The 18297-nt window shown below is 31.9% G+C and overlaps 1 protein-coding gene across 17 annotated transcripts in view; it reads left to right on the top strand.

Moving 5' to 3' along the window:
* Positions 1 to 7519, top strand: part of LOC141450556 (uncharacterized) — a 542687-nt gene extending 535168 nt beyond the window's left edge. For all 17 annotated transcript variants that reach the window (XM_074121201.1, XM_074121189.1, XM_074121192.1 and 14 more), the window contains one exon: positions 1696 to 7519. In XM_074121201.1, coding sequence (XP_073977302.1) covers positions 1696 to 1892 — 197 coding nt within the window. In that variant the 3' untranslated portion in view covers positions 1893 to 7519. The remainder of the gene's footprint in view (positions 1 to 1695) is intronic.
* Positions 7520 to 18297: the final 10778 nt, after the last annotated feature.

Here is an 18297-nt window from a genome sequence, read left to right as displayed (position 1 = left end):
AAATTTTTTTAAATGCATTTGCTTATCGCAATAAATTGTGTGACTCTGGCGGGGAATACTGGAGCACCTGACTATGACTAATAGTACATTGAGTACCATGTTGAGATAGCAGCCCATTCATGGCGATGTACGTGCTTGCTCTCAATCACCTGTAATTTTCCTGGCTGAAGGTAGATATTATCCGTACTCGGCACGCATTCTTTCACACAAATTGCCTCAACCATTCAGGTAAATAAAGCAAAAAAAAAAAAAAAATGGGTGACGTATAAATGGCTCCTCTGTAGACTTGACGTTGTGTCCCAGGGCTAGGGGGTCTAAAGAGTGGAAAAGTCATTCACCTTAGGCCAGCTCACAGTGCCACGCTATCCAATCAAATCTGATAAGTAAATACTTCTGGGTGAATTTTACGCAGCAGACCATTCTCAATGTTGTGGCGTTCATTTCGATTCCCCTGTCCGTAGTTCACTAATTAATGCTTACCGTACGGGCACGTATTGAGGAAATGCGCTTAACTGTTTAGTTGTGTTTTAGAAGTTGTCGCCTTTTAGTAATGCGCATGACTGGGGTCAAACGTGAATCATTAACACCGTCTTCTCTCCTTGCCGCTCTGCCTTGTCTCCTCCATTGCTTGCCATTCCTCTCCCTAAATAAATCTTGAAGACACTCTGTCTCTGGCTTCCATAATTAAGCTTGCGCTGCTTAAGATGATTCACTACATTATGACGAATGAAAGAAATTATTGCTAAACTCTATACCTCCAATGTGTTTCTATGGATATGGACACATTTACCTTTACACAATTGATTCTTTAAGACCAGGAATGTTATGTCGAGGTTTATCCCCGTGTGGCAATATTTTCCATTGATAATTTGCAAAGAAAAGTAACCTCATTTATAATTCGTCACCTCTTTCAAGGATGATAATCCTGAAGACATTGTCGAACCTCAGAAATTCCATAAGGATGGGGTCAATTGTTTTACTTTTACATCTTTAGTAGCATTCTGAGCTGTTCATTGAATTTCTCAGATATCTGTTAATGCTGACAGTTTGGTAAACATAATTAAAAAAAATAATATCTTTCCTTAATGACCCTTTCATTTCCCAATTTTATCATAGTCAGCTAGCAAGATTGATATCTGTTCGTACAGCTAGCTTCCAGTCATTTCCACAAACCTTGGTATACACTCTAATATTGAAGGACAAATAGAGTCCTTAGCTCACGAAATCTCTTTCCTGGGTTCTTTTTCCTGGGTTTCTAACAATTTCACAAGGGAAAATTTTAGAGACATTTCAAAGATATTCAAAAACTGATGAAAATATCTAAGAAATCGTACCTGATGGTAATTTCTTTATTTGATTACCTCTTAAAAGTTAAATTATCATAATATGTTGCACATAAGAAATTCAACATTTTATTGTAGAATCCTTTTATACTTTAAAATTTATGCTGCTCTTGTTTTTTGAACAATAATTAGAAGAGGAAAAGGAAAACGCCCTTGAGTCGACCAAATGTCTTATTATTTTGATGAAGTGTTCAAATTGAGATCAGATATTCCAATTTTTAAAATTTAAGTGAGATTATTCATCACATTTATTTATTCCTAAACTTCTAAAATTATTAGTTATTTTTATACATCATTTAATTGCAAACAATAATAGGCAATTTTCATGAAATGACTTCAATTTTTGTTACAGGCGAAAAGCCGTACAAGTGCCAATGGGCCGAGTGCGAATGGAGGTTCGCCCGTTCAGACGAGCTGACACGTCACTATAGGAAACATACGGGCGCCAAACCCTTCAAGTGCCAGATCTGCGAGAGAAGCTTTGCCAGATCCGACCATCTTGCCCTTCATATGAAACGCCATTTACCCAAAGGGCCGTCGTCTAAGTGACAGTACATCTCCTACAACTACCCTATCACTTCTCTCCTTTTGAAACAGTCTTGATCTCCGGTTAGGGGCCGCTTCGCCAGCACCGCACCATTAATAATTATATTTCCTTTTTATCTTTTTTGTACAAAATATATCCTTTCTTGTTTGCGTGTATTGTAAATTATGGTAAATGTATCATTTTTGTCTAATCTCAGTATTGTAAGTTGCCATTTTGAGTAGGTGCAATTATTCCCTTATAGAACATTTACTGGCTGGATTAGAATTCCACAAACGTAAAATGGTAATTCTGCGAAACTAACCTAATACTTGTAAAAATTTATTGGCTGAACTTCTTTATGGTCAGTGGCGACTTCACTGTTCATCTTTTCCGACAGTGCTTTCTCATTATTGAAAAATGCCGTGAAGGGCTTGTGGAAACAAAAAAGCATAAGAACAATCTACTGAATTTATACTTGGAGTCTGCACTAACACCTCTGTAAGCGGAGTCCAATGCTAAGCACGCCTCTGTATGATAATGATAGTTATCATAGCTATTTTTCAGTATGCTAACTGCGAACAACGGTTTTCGAATGGTGGCTATTGGGTCCTAAAAAAATGTAGACCAACATAACTGGAGCTTAATCATTAAATTTAAAAAAAAAATCGGCCTAATACCTTAATTCAACGATTCAACGAGGCTTTGGAGAGAATCGGAGTTGAACAAGAAGAAATGTCAATCGAAACGATTCAATGCTACCTTGACCACTAAGTTAAATAACCTGTCATTCTTTTGGCCAATTATCTTTCGAATGCATTTTATTTTTAAATAAATAAAACTGTATAAAAAATTAACTTGTGTTAGGATTTCTAGACTTATCACTTTAAACGGCTTTTATTGAGCATATCATCAATAATTCATAAATTTCAACAAAGTCAATATCAACAAAAATTTCATATATTTATTTTGAAGAGCTAAACAAACTTCCTTATTTTCTGTTATTACAACAAATTTTATAGTCTTAGATATTAAAATTCGTAACAACAAATTAAACAAAAGGGCAAATTACTGTTAAAACTATATATAATACACAATTGGAAGGCTACACAGTACCTATTACATTATCTACTGCAAGGTTATAATAACCGTAAGTTAGATAAAGATTTCTTTATGATGAAACTTGTTCAGAATTATAGAGGAAGACCTTGAACAAAATCCTTCTGATACAAAATAAGTGGAGTATAATTATCTATACTAACTTGTTTTTTAAATAAAACCACTAATATATTACTTTTTACAATTTCTTAGTCAATTAGTATTTTTTTTAAACATCGTATAAAATTTAGCTATAATAATTTATTTATTGTCTTTTCGGCTGAGAATTGATTTTATTCGTTAAATTTGGATAAATAAAGACAATCTTAAAAATTAAGGTTTTTTTTTATTATCTGAAGTCATTTTGAATAATTAATTTTTGTATCCAAATTGGAACAATAATAATAGTAATAAAACATATGTTTTCGCACCTGCGGTTCCTAAATTGCCATCTAGCTATGTCATCCCTTTCTTAAACTTTATTGAACTCCTCTGAGGGTGGTCTCAACTTGCGAATCTCTTGTACATCCTATAGTTTCGATCCCTTCCACACAGCCTAGCTTCTGCATTTGTTCTCCTTGCAGACTTCCATGTACAGAAAACTACTTCTTAGTAATATTAATAACTCTTTTCCCTTAATTTGGTCTTTTACAATTTTGTATAATAGCTTTTCTTTTTTTTGGCACTCTTTTAAAAATTTTGTGCAAAATGTGTACAATTAATTCGAGCTACTGAGATGTTTTTTCTGTAATGAAAGAATAATATCTGGTGTCGTCATTTAATTTAAGAGCAGTAAAATTAATAATAAATATTTGATCTTAAATGACTACTCAGTTTGATGTGACATTCTTTTACTATTACAATGTCAATGTAAACCGACTGAGCACAAATCGATATAGGTACTCCATTTAAATTTGCACTTCACTATCTGTTTTTACAAAAGCTCATTCTAAAATGTCTTTTTAAAAGTTGCAGTTTGAATAGGATATCCTTAAAACTAAAGCACACTTTGAGATGTTATTCATCTCATCATTTTTGCATTAAGAATCTACTCGGAAGAACCGTTTTCGAAAAAATGCATCTCCAATGTTGAGGTTGACTCAATGTGTACCTACTCTAAGTGGCAGCTCAGTTTAGTAAAACTAAATTGCCTCCTATTTTAAAAATTTATTGAAGATTTACTCTTTTTTTTAAAAAAAAAAAATTGTAATATTTTCTTAAATCGAACTGCCTTTGGACTACAAAACATTTGTTGCTTTATGAAGCGTCTATACAAACAGATTATTTTATTTAAAGATTAAAACAAAATTAATTTTTAATGTATAAAAGACATACTTTTTTTTGTAAAAACCGGTGCCTTTTTAGAAAAAAAAACAAAAAACAGTGAATTAAAAATGGTTGCCCCAAATGTTTCCGAGTTTGCCATTATATATTTTTATAAAATATACATATATTAAATATATATGTAAAAAAAAAAGATTATATTTTTGTTTTTGTAATTGAAAGATATATATTTATGAAATGATAAAAACCCATGAATTCTTGCCAAAGTGCCACTGTGACAGACTTTAAAGTTAAATATCTAAAACAGACCATTTATGGTTAAAAAAAATTTAAAGTCTGCTTTGTATACTTAACAAAAAACCTTACCAGGGTTCTAACTAGTGCCTTAAATAAATAAATTAAGGGATTTAAAATAAAATTAAAAAAAAAATCAAAAAAGTTGTAAATAACAAACTTCTATTATAGTATTAAAAAAATAAAATTAATAAAAATCAATATTATACTGTTCATAATGTATTATTTTACCTTTATGTAAATGGTCTCGTCGACTATTTTGTGTATAGAAAATTATATTTCCATTTTATTTTTTAAATAATATTAGAGATCAAAACTTTTAAGAACATATTTAAAATAAAGGTTGTGCTGCTTGGATGTAAGACAGAAAAAAATTTATTTGAAAAATTTGCTTAAGTAACGTATTTAAATTATAATATTAAGAAATGATTATTAAAAATTATTATTTTTGTTATCGGGGTACCGAATTTAAATTCCTTTGCCCGCCATCTTGTTTTCTAGAACTTAGTCTCTAAACCTCCTCCCAAGAAAGGGCTATAAATCTATTATAATATAGTACAATATTTAATTTGTAATTTTTTTTTTCAACTTTTATTATTTTGCCCAGTTATAATAATAACATTCTTAACTATTAAGACACGATAATAATTTTTATCTCCTTCGATAGATAATTTCACACATTATTTAATTATAAATAATTTTTAAAAAATAATTAAAAATTTGTATAGATTGTTTGTTAACTTGAGAAAAACATTACACTGTGGTTTAGTTTAGTTATTTAAGTTATACTTGTTGTTTGTTATTGTTGCAGATTTTTTTAATAGGCTTTTGGGTGAGTTTTTATTATTTGAATTAGGAATGCACTGATAAATTTTTTTAGAAAATATAAAATGTCTGATATCAGTAATTTATTTTTTTTTGTAAAATTAGTAGATTTTAAGATTTAGGTCACCCGAATCTCGAAGTAGATTGTATTTTACTGCATCCAATATGCTGCTGCTACAATTAAAGCAGTGAACAATATTGATACTGTTAATAGCAAAATTGAAAACAAGTTAACAGTTAGCTGTGTTAATTAGAATACAGATTTTTTTTTTGTTTTGATTCCATTTTATTAGAGGTTATTAATCGCTGGGAAGTTCGCGGACGGATTCAAAAGGATCTTTAGAGCTTGCATAGGGAAGCCCCTCTAACTTCCGTGTTGGTCTTACATAAGAGAATAAATAATAGTACTGAATATTTTCAGCATATCTCATTATTTTTGTAAATGTTTAGCTCAAATTTGCTGTCTAATTATTAACTGGCCAGACTCCATCTAATGAACAAAAGCTGGTTGCTAAGATTGGCTGAATGTTTGCAATTTTAAACCTCATGCAAGACACTTGTATCTAAGTAGGGCGATAACTGTTTTCAAGATAGCAGCACAATGCAGACACCAGTTACTTGTAAAATCTGTTCCCTTTTGCACTAACCTAACCCATTGAGTTTTTAGACTTTTTTTTTTTTTAAATAAAGAAAATAGAAAGTTCATATAATTCATTGGAATCTGTTATTGCATTCGTTTTCTTGAAATATAGTACATGAAGTTGTATGAATTGACATAGCGTGGACAGATCTATTTTTTACCTCATGCTCATTTATTTATTATTACTTTATAAGCCTGATGGAACAAGAATTTGAGAAACTATTCCGAATTTGCAAAATTTAAAGGGTAGACATTTTTTCTTCACTGGCGTAAATTAATTTTTTTTAATTAATTCATCTTGAGACTTTTTGAATTTATTTGCTGTTTAAGTTTCTATTATTATACATAATCTTATATCCTACATCAAGAGATCATGAATTTTTAACATTGAAACCCTTGCACAAAATTAAGTTAATCGTATTTTTAAAATCCTTCGAATGTCTTAAAACTTCGGTTTAAAATTTTTGTTACGTTTATGGATTTGCGTACGTTGGGACTAAATTCAAGATGCGCTACTGTTTATCATAGGTGTCTTAAAAAAATTTAACAATAGAATATGTACCCATAGTAAAATATATGTACTAAATTTTGACGGACACTTTTAATTAAAACAGAATTAATCAAAATAAATAAATCTTTTTCGAATGTGCAGTCAACAATCCAATTTTTTAGTGCACTGCCGCCTCCGGGGCGGTGTGATCACTCTCTTCCTTTTTACAAACAGAAAGAAATATGAGATAGTCTAGTATGGGCAGCAAGCTGAACTCGAATCCGTCGGAACTTAAAGGTCTCTGATTGCCTCAGACTTTGTTTAACCCATACATTTTGTTTAATTAAATTAGTTTGTGTTACATTTTAAATATGAAATTTTATTTTTGAAGAATACAAAACACAGTTATTAGATTTTCCTGAACAGTAGCACTTTACCTTTATGGAAGTTTTAATGAACTAATTTAGCGAATAAATCAGTACTATTTTAAGTCGTACCCGGTCTAAATAAATAATTTATCAGTGCATCGCTAATTTGAACGAGAATGGCGCAAGTTCACCAGCGTTTTATTGCTAAATTTACTACTTTTATATTTTTTGTAGATAGGTTATATTGGAAATAATTAAAAAAATATTAAATCTTGGCTCTCAGGAAGAAGATGTGCCCAAAAAAAAAATTATCTAGATTCCATGTGGCTACTTCATAATGTGCACTTTCTTGTATGAAGTGGCTAGTGTTCACTTTGTAAATGCTCCTTTAAAATTATATAAACATTATTTACTAACTAGAAGGTGATGTGCCTGGTTGTATATAAGATTTAGGCTACTATATATAAATAAATGTTGTAATATAATATATATTACTTTTAATGAAATGTGAATGTGCTCTGTTATAAAAGCGTGAAAGACAAAACAAAAAATTAAATAGGAAAAAAACAGAGTAATAATTAAAAGATTAAAAAAAACACACACACAATTTTATAACACAAATCGTTGTATAAATACAAGTTACCAATATTTGGACATTGGATTTATTTTCAGCTTTTACCCTCAATTCTTAACGTATTAAGTTCTTGCTTTTTTATATCTAGAAGAGCTTAGAAACAGGAGAAGATAGAGAACGAACAAATGAAGCGTTATCCTTAAATAGGGAACTATAAATAGAGCAGACATTGAAGTACAAAAATGTCAGTTCTACAAAACTTCATCAGTGATATCGAAAAATGTGATATTTCGCTAGTCTGCCTACAAGAACGACAATAACATTTATGTCAAAATCAGCCAATAAAAAGTACAACCACTTTATTGAATCAATTTTCCATTTTCATAGATTTTCTTAAGGAAGGCTCCAACGATTTCCTCTAGACTTTGTGAGCTCATCCTGTACATTAAAGTTTATATTAGGGCATTGGAAACACTTTTCTAGAAAAAATCTATTTACCAATTAAGCGTGGAATTTAGTTTAAAAAAAAAAAAAAACAGTGTACGGAATTAAAATCAGACAATGACGTGTATACACGTCGAACTCAGGTCATAATAGTCACTGCAAGCACTTTTTCTGCAATTTCTAAGGCTTGAGATTACAGAGCATTCCGTGCTCATTCAAAATCTTGCACCGCTTCATGCATGCATTGCCTCAGTTAACTAGGGGCGCAAGAGCTTTTACAAGGAAGAAAAGAGCTTTGAATTCTGTGCAAAATGAAATCATGCTCGGACTGAGGTCTGAACCTCTATCTTTGGTAAAAACGGCTTTGCACAAAGGTTGAGAGCTTTTATTTGTGTGCGTAATTTCCAATCTCTAATGCGGAGACCAAACATGTACCAACCACTTATCATTTGGCTGACTCTCACCACAGTTCTATTGTTAAGATAAAGGAAACATCCCACCAAATAATATTCTTATTGTATTTAAAATTTCGAGTTTTTATAGTTAAAGGGAATTTTACATTTTTCACAACGAGTATACACGAAGAACGCACCGTAACAGAGATTTGGTTTGACGCAAGAGCTTAACTGGTTAAGGGCATTTCTGTTAGTGATTTGGCTCCCATTAATGTGCCATTTTATGTGCAGTTCGGCCTTATCATCTGTTTAATGTTAATAAAAATCAAATAAGAAACACAAATTCCAAAAGAGCAGAATCTTTATTTGTTGTAAATCTTGTTAATTCGTAGATATTTTGCAAAGAAAGGAAGCGATTCTTCAATGTAGAAAGAAATCATTCTTATAAGGAATTTTAACTCTTGAGATGAGCCTTAAATTCAACTTTGCTTACTACTTTCTACAGGGCTAAGTTAAAAGGCGGCGGACAAGTGTATTTTTTTTCTAAACCCTTTGTATTAAATTCAGGAAATAAAGGAGATAGAACAAGGTCTGAGTATTCGTAGATTTTCATATACTGCACGATCTCCCAGGTCTTAAAGGCTTTCAAAATAAGTTCTACTCTTAAACAACTGCGCATTATGAAAAAAAGGTAATTTTGGAAAAATCAGGTAGTTTCTTAAGCACAGGAGTTATGAAGAAAAATTGGAAATATTATTTTGTTTTCTTCTAATTTTCTTCTTTTAAAAAATAAAAAAACTGAGTAATTTTGCTTACATATCTTTGGACACATTTAGTATATGATTAACCAAGAGAAGTGTGAACTCATTTTAGAATAATCTAGGTGTTCATTAGATGAATGTGATGTCATCAAGTTTCAGGCTGTAACATGACACTATATCTATTTTCCTTGTGGCAATGTTAAACGAATGTTATCCACGGATCTGAAAATTAGTGCAGTGACTCAACTACAATTAGAAATTAACATAAAGGAAGTTTTAGTCTCTTGTATGATTAACACATGGGTGATGAAAGAATTTGTTCATATTGGAAAATAAGTGGGTAATTTAGTTGTTCTGAACATGGGGATAATTTTTTTTAATGAAGGGAATAAGAATTCTGCGACTTAGAGCTATTACTTCACGACTTAACCATTTACAAGTGCAATATAATTAGTAATTTCGAATGTTCGATGCAGAGTATTCATAAAATGGAAAGCAAGAATAATTCAAATAAATCTTTATACCAATGTGGGTGTTATGCAGTTCAATCTGGCAAAATTAATAATGAAATGCAATCGTTTTAAGCATTAAGATATTTACTAAACGCAATTGCTTCGTTGTTAAAGTCTACATATGTATGTTGTAATTAAGAAATTAGTAGTCTTAAGAGCTTTCGAATGTCCAAAAGGTGTGCCCAATCAAATTACTTTGAATAGATTTTTGTTTTTGATAGTCTTTGGGCTTTGTTCTCTCGTTGTAACTGCCCAATGCGAAAAGTGAGACATACAGCCTTTTTGGAGTAGGGGAAAAAAAAAAGTCCTGTTTGGAATTGAAGCGCTAAGTGCCCACTTGCGATCCAATATGCTTCTCTACCAGAAGGAAGTGAGGTGTTCCACCATTATCAAAAAAACAAATATCGGAAGACAAGTTCATTAAAATACTTGTGAACATTGATTACATAACTTTTTGTAATTTAAATATTTTTAAACTGATTTTTGTTTTTTGTAATTTTGGAACTTTTGAAATATCAAAAAAAGGGTGCTTACAATTTATCACCTAATTTGAATCCAAACTGATTATAAACCATAAGTATCAGAAGCTTACAAGGAAAAAGATTAATTAGCTATAGGATTGTGCCCTGTACTGAAATCTACGAGGTCCCCAGATCAAGCCTACCTTATTGAGGTCTTAATTTCACAAAACTACCGAAAGACACGGTAAAGATGAGTGTAGTTGATTAACCGCAGGTGCCTTCCGTACAAATACCATACTTTTTTTTTTTTTTTTGTTCCTGGTATCAGTGTTAACACTATTAACCAATCAACAACTTGTATTTGTGGTAGGTTTTTAAATATTGTAATTCTTAATAAATTCTACCAAAGAAGAATACACGTAGATATTATTTGAGAATATTATCTCTTTAAAATAGAGGGTAACAGCGCAATATCTTGTGATCTCATTAAAAAACTTTTCTCTTTCTTTTTTGTAATTAGGGCAAACCGTAACTATGTGTTCAAAATCCTCCGTCTCATTACATCGCCTACAAAGAGGAGAGGCCAATTTATCAATTCTAAACAAATATGACCTACAAATACCATGGTTTGCTCGCATTCTATTTATTATGGTAACACTTCTTTTACCAAAATAACCATCTTTAAACCATACTTTATGGTTAACCTGTGGTACCATGGTTTTATAAAATAAGCCCTTATCCGAATTTTCAAATTTACACTGCCATTTTTCCATGATTTTTCTTTTTACCCAGCTCTTTAAATCTGATGGTGGAAGAGGGATCGCTACTGGCCTCCTTAGCAAGTAAATCCACAGTTTCATTATTACTAATACCACAGTGAGCTTTGCACCAACCAAACTTAATGTTCTTTCCTTGATAATACCATTCATACTCGTATACTTTACGAAGAGACGGAATATTTCCATCTCAGATTAGGGGAGTATTACAAACATTGACATACTGTACAGAAATATAAGGGAAACCAACTCACACATTGCTTTCAACTGAATTGGGGAGTCCATAAGTCATGATGAGTATTACTGCAAAATAAGGGCTGGACATTGACCGAGTGTAACCTTGGAGCTTTGGCTAATTACCATCGTTTTGGTTACTAAATTCTTGCTGCTCATTTAAGAGCAAGACCAAAGAAGCCTAGGATTGAACGTGACAGAAGTGAAAGTAAAAAAAACCCTTCGTCTAACTACTTAAAGTTTTATAAATTTTATTTTTCTAATTGGATCTTTTTCATACGTATATACATATATATGGATCGCAGTTCAGTGCAGGATACGACTTTATACTGACGAAGTTACCCACGTACATAAGCTTCCTCTTTTGCGCAGTTGAGAGTTGAGATTGTGGAATCTGGCAAACGATAATTGTTAAAAAAATTGACATAGAAATCTCAAATTAGTTACATTTACAGTTAGTTCCTCCTTTCCGCTGAATATTTGTTAAAATATCAGTATTAACTTCATTAAATGATGGCAGGCAAAGTGAAATCATCGCCAATCATCCAGTAATACAATCGCCATCAGAACGAATGAGCCACCCTAACCTAATATGTTAAATTATCGAAATTAATAGAAAACAATGCGTGAAAGTTTTTAGTTATTAATAAAAAGACAATGGAGAAAGTAAACAAAATTGATTTTGAAATAAATAATTATGCAATATCCCTTCTGTTAATTATTATCATTTCCGGAATTAAGTATATAATTACTGTATTCACTAGATAATATGTATAAATTAAATCCAGTGAAAACAGTTAATAAGCATTGTGTCAGTGTTTTTTTTATTTAGTGGTCTGAGTTACGTCTGAATCAGTAACGAATATCGAACAAATATTAAAATTTACGTTATAAGTAAGATTTAGAAGGAATCTTGAGTTGTTTAGTTTTAATTAGGTACATATTCAAAATTGAAAATGAATTGAATTAAGTAATTCAATTTATGAATGCTTGAAACATCCATTTTGGCAAGAATTGCCCAAGAGGTGCCCTAAATTTGTTTTCTAATTGAATTTTTTTAAAAATTATTAGGCCAATAAATTATTCTGCGTATTTGGCCAATTAATAAATGATTACGGTTGTGTAAAGTCTAACTTGCGTAAAGTAAACGTGTAGATAGAAAATTTACATAGATATAACGCTATATAATCATTTCAGAATTGCAACTAAATTATTTAGAGCAGTATTTCAGCACTAGCTTAGTAGCAAATGCGTAGCGGATGGTTTTCATCAATTACAATTTAATTTGTTTAATTGGATTCATAGTTATAACCTACGATTAAATAAACTAAAAGTACCTTTAATCTCTGACGTCTAGCCTTGCCTGACAATTAGCTCAATTAATGAAATGCTTACATGAATATCATAATTTAGGCTTTGGAAATTGATTTTGCCTTTACTTTAGTTTTTTTAGCTAATGCAATTCATACTGCAACTTTCTGCACTTACTACTGATTTTGTAACAAAAGTCCTGTCCCCAAGAAGGGTACTAAGAACTACAGATGATGTTCGATACTGAACCCAAATTTTGCTGGGCTCTTAGTTATCTCCTTAGAAAGCATAGAAAAAAAAAAAATGGCTTATTTTCTAATCCACAAACCCCCATGCTAGATTTGAAAGAGTAAATTGAAATTCAGTCACCCAACTACTAAAAATAATATATTTTTCTGTACCAATGGTCTCTCCTTTAACAAAAATTAAAATTTAAAAATAAACAACATTTAATTAAGTCAGCCCCAGGAATCACGCAATAAAATGATAAAACTAAAAATTACCTACAAAATGACGCTACTCAATAATTTATCAACACCTATAATTCAGCCATTTTTTAAGTTCAGTAGAATATGGCAGTCAATTAAAAAAAAAAGAAGCTTAAAAGAAAGAAAAAGTGGAGAAATGCTGCAGGAAAATTTGGAAAATAAAAAACGGCCATTTTATTAAGGGATGTGATATGACGCACGTGGTGTAGGCGTGTCTAACTAAACAGTTCTGATTGGCTCATCAATTAACCTACTTTTCACTCATCCATTTCACAATGATTGGCCCATTCTTTATTGCTAATTATTTTTGTGTAATATACTATTTTAATTTTATTAAATAATTTTTAATCCCATAGGTAATTTATGAAACATCAAATAACGCCATAAAAAATATCCTTGATAAAAGAGCCTAAAATAATTTTTTTGCTCCCGACTAATATTGTCTTCTAAACTACAGATGAAAGGATAAAACAGAAAATTTTGTTTTAATGGTTATTTCATTGAGAAGGAAGTATAAGAAAATTGTAGGTCATCCACACCGATAATTCTGTCATTTTTTTATGTTTAGTAGAATGTTAATTAACGATTCAAAAACTGGTTGTGAAACACTCGTTCCTTTTTCTACGATTCAAAACTTAACGAATAAATATAATTTACAAATATAAAGAACGTAGATTCGAAACATTTTGTTTTCTACTTTTTTTTAAAACTAGATTCTTTTGGTTCAAACTGTTACATTTTCCTTAAACAACGTCTTTTTGCAGATATTGCATACTAGAGTCTTCTGGCAACTTCAGAGTTAGTCGACTTTCAAACTACACTCTCTTCTCCCAAAATCCCCTTCCATGGAAAACTGCCATCTTTTACAATGATCCTATTTTTTATTTTTAGTTTTATTGAAGTGGGAGGAGTTTAGTTGCACTTGAGATAGACTAATTAAAATGCAAGACTGAGAATTGAGCTCAGTATCCTGTTTAGGCGAGTTTTCATATTAGAAATATTTGTGTGAAATAATGAAGCTTGGCAACATTAAGAGGATTGAGTCCGCAATTATGTTTGCACCGGTAAAGGAAGCAAAAAGATTTTATGAAATTATTTTTGGGCTGGATGAAGGGCGTCTAAGTAGAAAAAAGTTAAAGGAATTTGAAGATTTCAAGTTAAATGTTGTGGACTTATGTAATAAAGTGGAAGAATTGAAAGACATATTAGAAAATATGATTAAAACACAATGAATTCTACGCCAAATGAATTAATTTTTATTATTCTATTCAGTTGGACGAACTAACCACGTTAAAGTGACCTTCATTTTCTTTTATTGAAAATGCCCTCATTTATCAGAGTTCCAATGCGTCAAATTCACTGTACTTAGCTTTTCCTAACCTTCGATCTCTTCAACTGAAACATTCCTTTGCTACTGGCGGAACAACCGGAAACCTTTCATCATTTTCAGAAAGCTACGACAATAGTTTTTCGTTTATTTTACTTTCCTCCGCTGTTATTATTCAAAAATTATTTATTAAAGATGTTCAAGGCACGTGGATATTCTGTAATTCGGTAAATATACAAAGCTGGCAATAAAGACCGCGTTATGGTAAAACGTATGAGATGCGTGGGACCAGGATGACTTCGATTCTCTTCTGATGACAAAACTCTCCTCGCCACACGACATTCCATACTCATAAATATGAAATAAACTTTTATATAACTTTGTGGGGGAAAAAAAACATTTATTTGTAATTTCTGATCGTTATACTAACCATTTACACTGTGATTTATTATGTCCAAATCATTTACACTGTTATTTATTTGCAAATATTGCCACATCTAAATAGTCATAAAACACATTTATACAATACTACATATAACGAATATTTATAGATTTCCTCAATTATTTATTGTATTGAACGTTTGAAATTTCAGCACTACATGTTTATCCTCCATTGTTATAGAACCAAAAGAAGTCTTTTGCAGTTCGGCATCCTTGATCTCTCTTTGAATCTATAGAACTTGATGATAGAATTAGAAATACATAATGTTACAATTCGTTATCTGCAAAATGTTCTTTGGAGATGTTAAAATGGCTCAAAAAGAAAATATACTGAAAGATATTTCTTGTAACACGACAAACATACATACTTCGACAAAACATCCTTTAGTCCTCCATTCTTCCGCAACAATACTTTCCCCAAACTGGTGTTACAAAAGTGATTAATCGTAAGTTGTACGTAAGTAAATGCTTCTCTATTCTGCCTGTCGGCTCCCAAGTGTCTTCCTTGAAAATGGAGAATGACAATAAATGATATCCCTATCACTTCTCCCACTCTTGTGGAGGTCAGCTTTTTTTACCACCACAGAAATTAAAATCGTAATGTACAACGTAATTATCTTACAATGTGGACAAAGGCACTAAAAATTAAAAGTAAAGTACGGGGCTTATTAGGTGTCGCGAACGGGGGCGAAAGCAAATACTGCTATTAACATTTTTTCTAACGAATAAAAAGTATCTACAAGCGAGATCCAGGACTAGGAGCGTTTCATAACCTTTATATCAACGACCGCTCCTGGATATACGGATTAGATAGAACTCCTGCTTTCAGCTAAACCGACAAATACACGAACTAAATAACGTTATCTTAATAGTTAATATATATTTGTTAGTTAAGAAAAAATATTATCTCGACAACTGAATCAAATAAAGTCAAGGACTAACAAAATAGTAAAGAAAAAAAAAATGAAAAATTAGTTGAAAGGCAGCCGAGAGAATGATCCTAAAACATGATGATTTTGATTGGAATTTGGTTGAGCCCCATCTTAAGGAGGTCGACTGACATTTTAAACACGATTAGTCAAATTTAATCCATTATGGATATATGGTACGCTGATGAGAAGTTGATTGCGAGAAATCAAGAGCACTCATTTGGTCAATTGGTACGAAACAAGGACAGAGGGGGTCAGAAGTCATCTTAAATATCTATCAGAATACTTTTAGATTCTAGAAAACCTATCCTAAATAATTTTAGTCAGTTTTATTTATTTCTAATCGAATCTTTATGCCTCTCTTTAACAATTGTAGGTCGTTTTAATTAAGTTTATCACATTATATCCTCGTTCTTAGAGTGTTGAAGTCTTTCACACACAAACGGATATTAACAATTAATTGCATAAGGGTGAAGGAGCGAACCACAACTTAACACACATCACTATAAATAATAACACAGAGAATTCAATTTAAGTTGGGTAACTTTTGCGATCACCATCAGACAGGTTAAATCAGTATTCGTGCGGTCTAAAGGGGCGCACACAACACCATTCTTGAAAGTTTAGTGGTGAACGAGCGATATCTAAAAGTCAAGACATTATGGTGTGCTCTAGAGTCTCCTCTCTACATCATTCCTGTCACTATCTCCAGTTACTACGAGTAACACCTTAATTATCCTCTCGCTGTGCAAGATATTCATCTCTAACTCAGCCCCCGTTATTCTTCAGTATTTTCTTTTAAATATTAGGTTCAATTAAAAAGTTAAAATTGGAAGATAAGGTAGATTGTAAGGTAGTTGACATTTGATAAAATGGGCCTTCAAAACTTACTTCCTTCCGCACAGATTTTATTTTTCTAAATCATATTTTAATCTAAAGATTTATTAATACATACATATTTGGAGTTTGACTTAGCCAAAATATTTAACGTTATAAGTGCCGTATATTGAAATGATTTCTTATTTGTGTCTACTTTCTGTTTCAAAACATGCTTACAATTAAATAATGAGTTCTATTCTTTATATCAGTGGTCTACAGCTATCTTGAGACTGTCCATTCAGAATCTCTTTAATAATTATTTTCAATAACTTATACTTTTTAATTAGATGCACCTTTCCACAACTGAATCACGGGTGAGGATGGAGAAGGCCATTTTAGCTTGGAATAAGCTCTAGTTTGCTGTTTTTAATACAGCAAAAGGAACCAACTATTTTGATTTTCTTAAAAGTAACCATCAGTAATCGCTACTTCCACGAATACCCGTAACCTTTTTCAGGCCACTGTCGACTTCCGGAAGTTTTTCTCGTCTCAGAAACACTATCCATCACCAAACATTGAGCTTTATAGACTTATAGGAAGTATTTCTAAGGGCAGACATGACCCGAACTCGCGATCTCTTCATGGGAGTCCACTGGATTTGAAGCTGAAACCAGTGGATCTCTGAGATGATTCCTTCCCTCACTCAGAGTTATTAATTTAATTTTTATTATTTTTATAGTCCTTGAAATCAGCAAGGATCGCCCCTCTGTCAGATATTCATTTCCATAATTTGTCTTAACGCTCGCAAAAACAAATTATATAATAGTTATTAGATCGACATTTATACTATTATAAAACCAATGAAATCTTATTTCTTTATGTCAGCAAATAATATCTTGCGCTGCTATATTCCTTGCAGCGTTGTGCCCACGAGTTCACCCTACGCATCAAATCATACAGCGTCAGGGACATCTACAGAATAAATATACTTTTTAATTTAAATCCCCTTTCAAATATCTGAAGAAATCTTTAAAGTTCTTGCATAAATTGTCAGCATTTCTTTCTTCTTATTTTACAATATGAATAATTCAATTAGTACATTCCCTTAAATTATAGGATTTTTAGTAACTTTAGCTTCTGAACTATTCCTGATTACTTTTTTCAATTGTTTGAAAATTTACAGCCGCTACTCTGCTAGCGGAAGCAGTACCAAGCAATCGATTGGGCGAAGGAAAAATCACCCGTGATGTCACTCCACACTGATTCACATATCAACAGCCAAATACTACCCTAGTTCATGTAAACACTAAAAGTGATCACGAGACTACTGTCGTTGAGGAGCAGTTTCTGAAATGGATGCAGTAAAAAGTAGGATTGCGATGATGTGTGAAAAGGAAGTGTCAATCACTATCAAATACGCCTCCCAACAAACTTCCCGCTCCATTAGTTATGGCTATTGGTGAAGTTAAAGAATCTGGTGATTCACCTTTTGACGACGACGACGACTGAATCAATATTTTTGCACCATTTGCTCAAAAATCAGCAAATATCACCGTATAGCATTGATACGAGTAAATTAAGATCTGCAGAACGGAATGGATTGCCATATTAAATAAGGTTGCAAGTTCAGCAAATAATCTTGCTGAATGCCATTTTTATGTTAACAGCTCCACTAATTATTTTGAAATAAATAATGAATGCTTAATTTATAATAAGTATTACTTGGTCAACATACTCGTATCTGCCGCAAACTTATTACAAATTAAGTGTAAATTTACATACATAGATGTACCCTTCTCGTACACTAAGATTTACTTATTTTGGACTTTGATGCTTCAAAATTCTTTTAATTCTAGTGCTGCACAAGACCGAGACGAGGCGAGACTTTATGCAGTCTCGATCTCGGTCGCTCAAGTCTCGGTCTCGGTCTCGTCGAGATATCTCGGTCTCGGTTTTTTTG

This window comes from Rhodnius prolixus, unplaced genomic scaffold, assembly GCF_049639745.1.
Source record: "Rhodnius prolixus isolate KJV_2025 unplaced genomic scaffold, Rpr scaffold_2, whole genome shotgun sequence".
Classification (NCBI taxonomy): domain Eukaryota; kingdom Metazoa; phylum Arthropoda; class Insecta; order Hemiptera; family Reduviidae; genus Rhodnius; species Rhodnius prolixus.
Note: the sequence above shows the minus strand (reverse complement) of the source record. Positions and strands in the feature narration are given on the sequence as shown.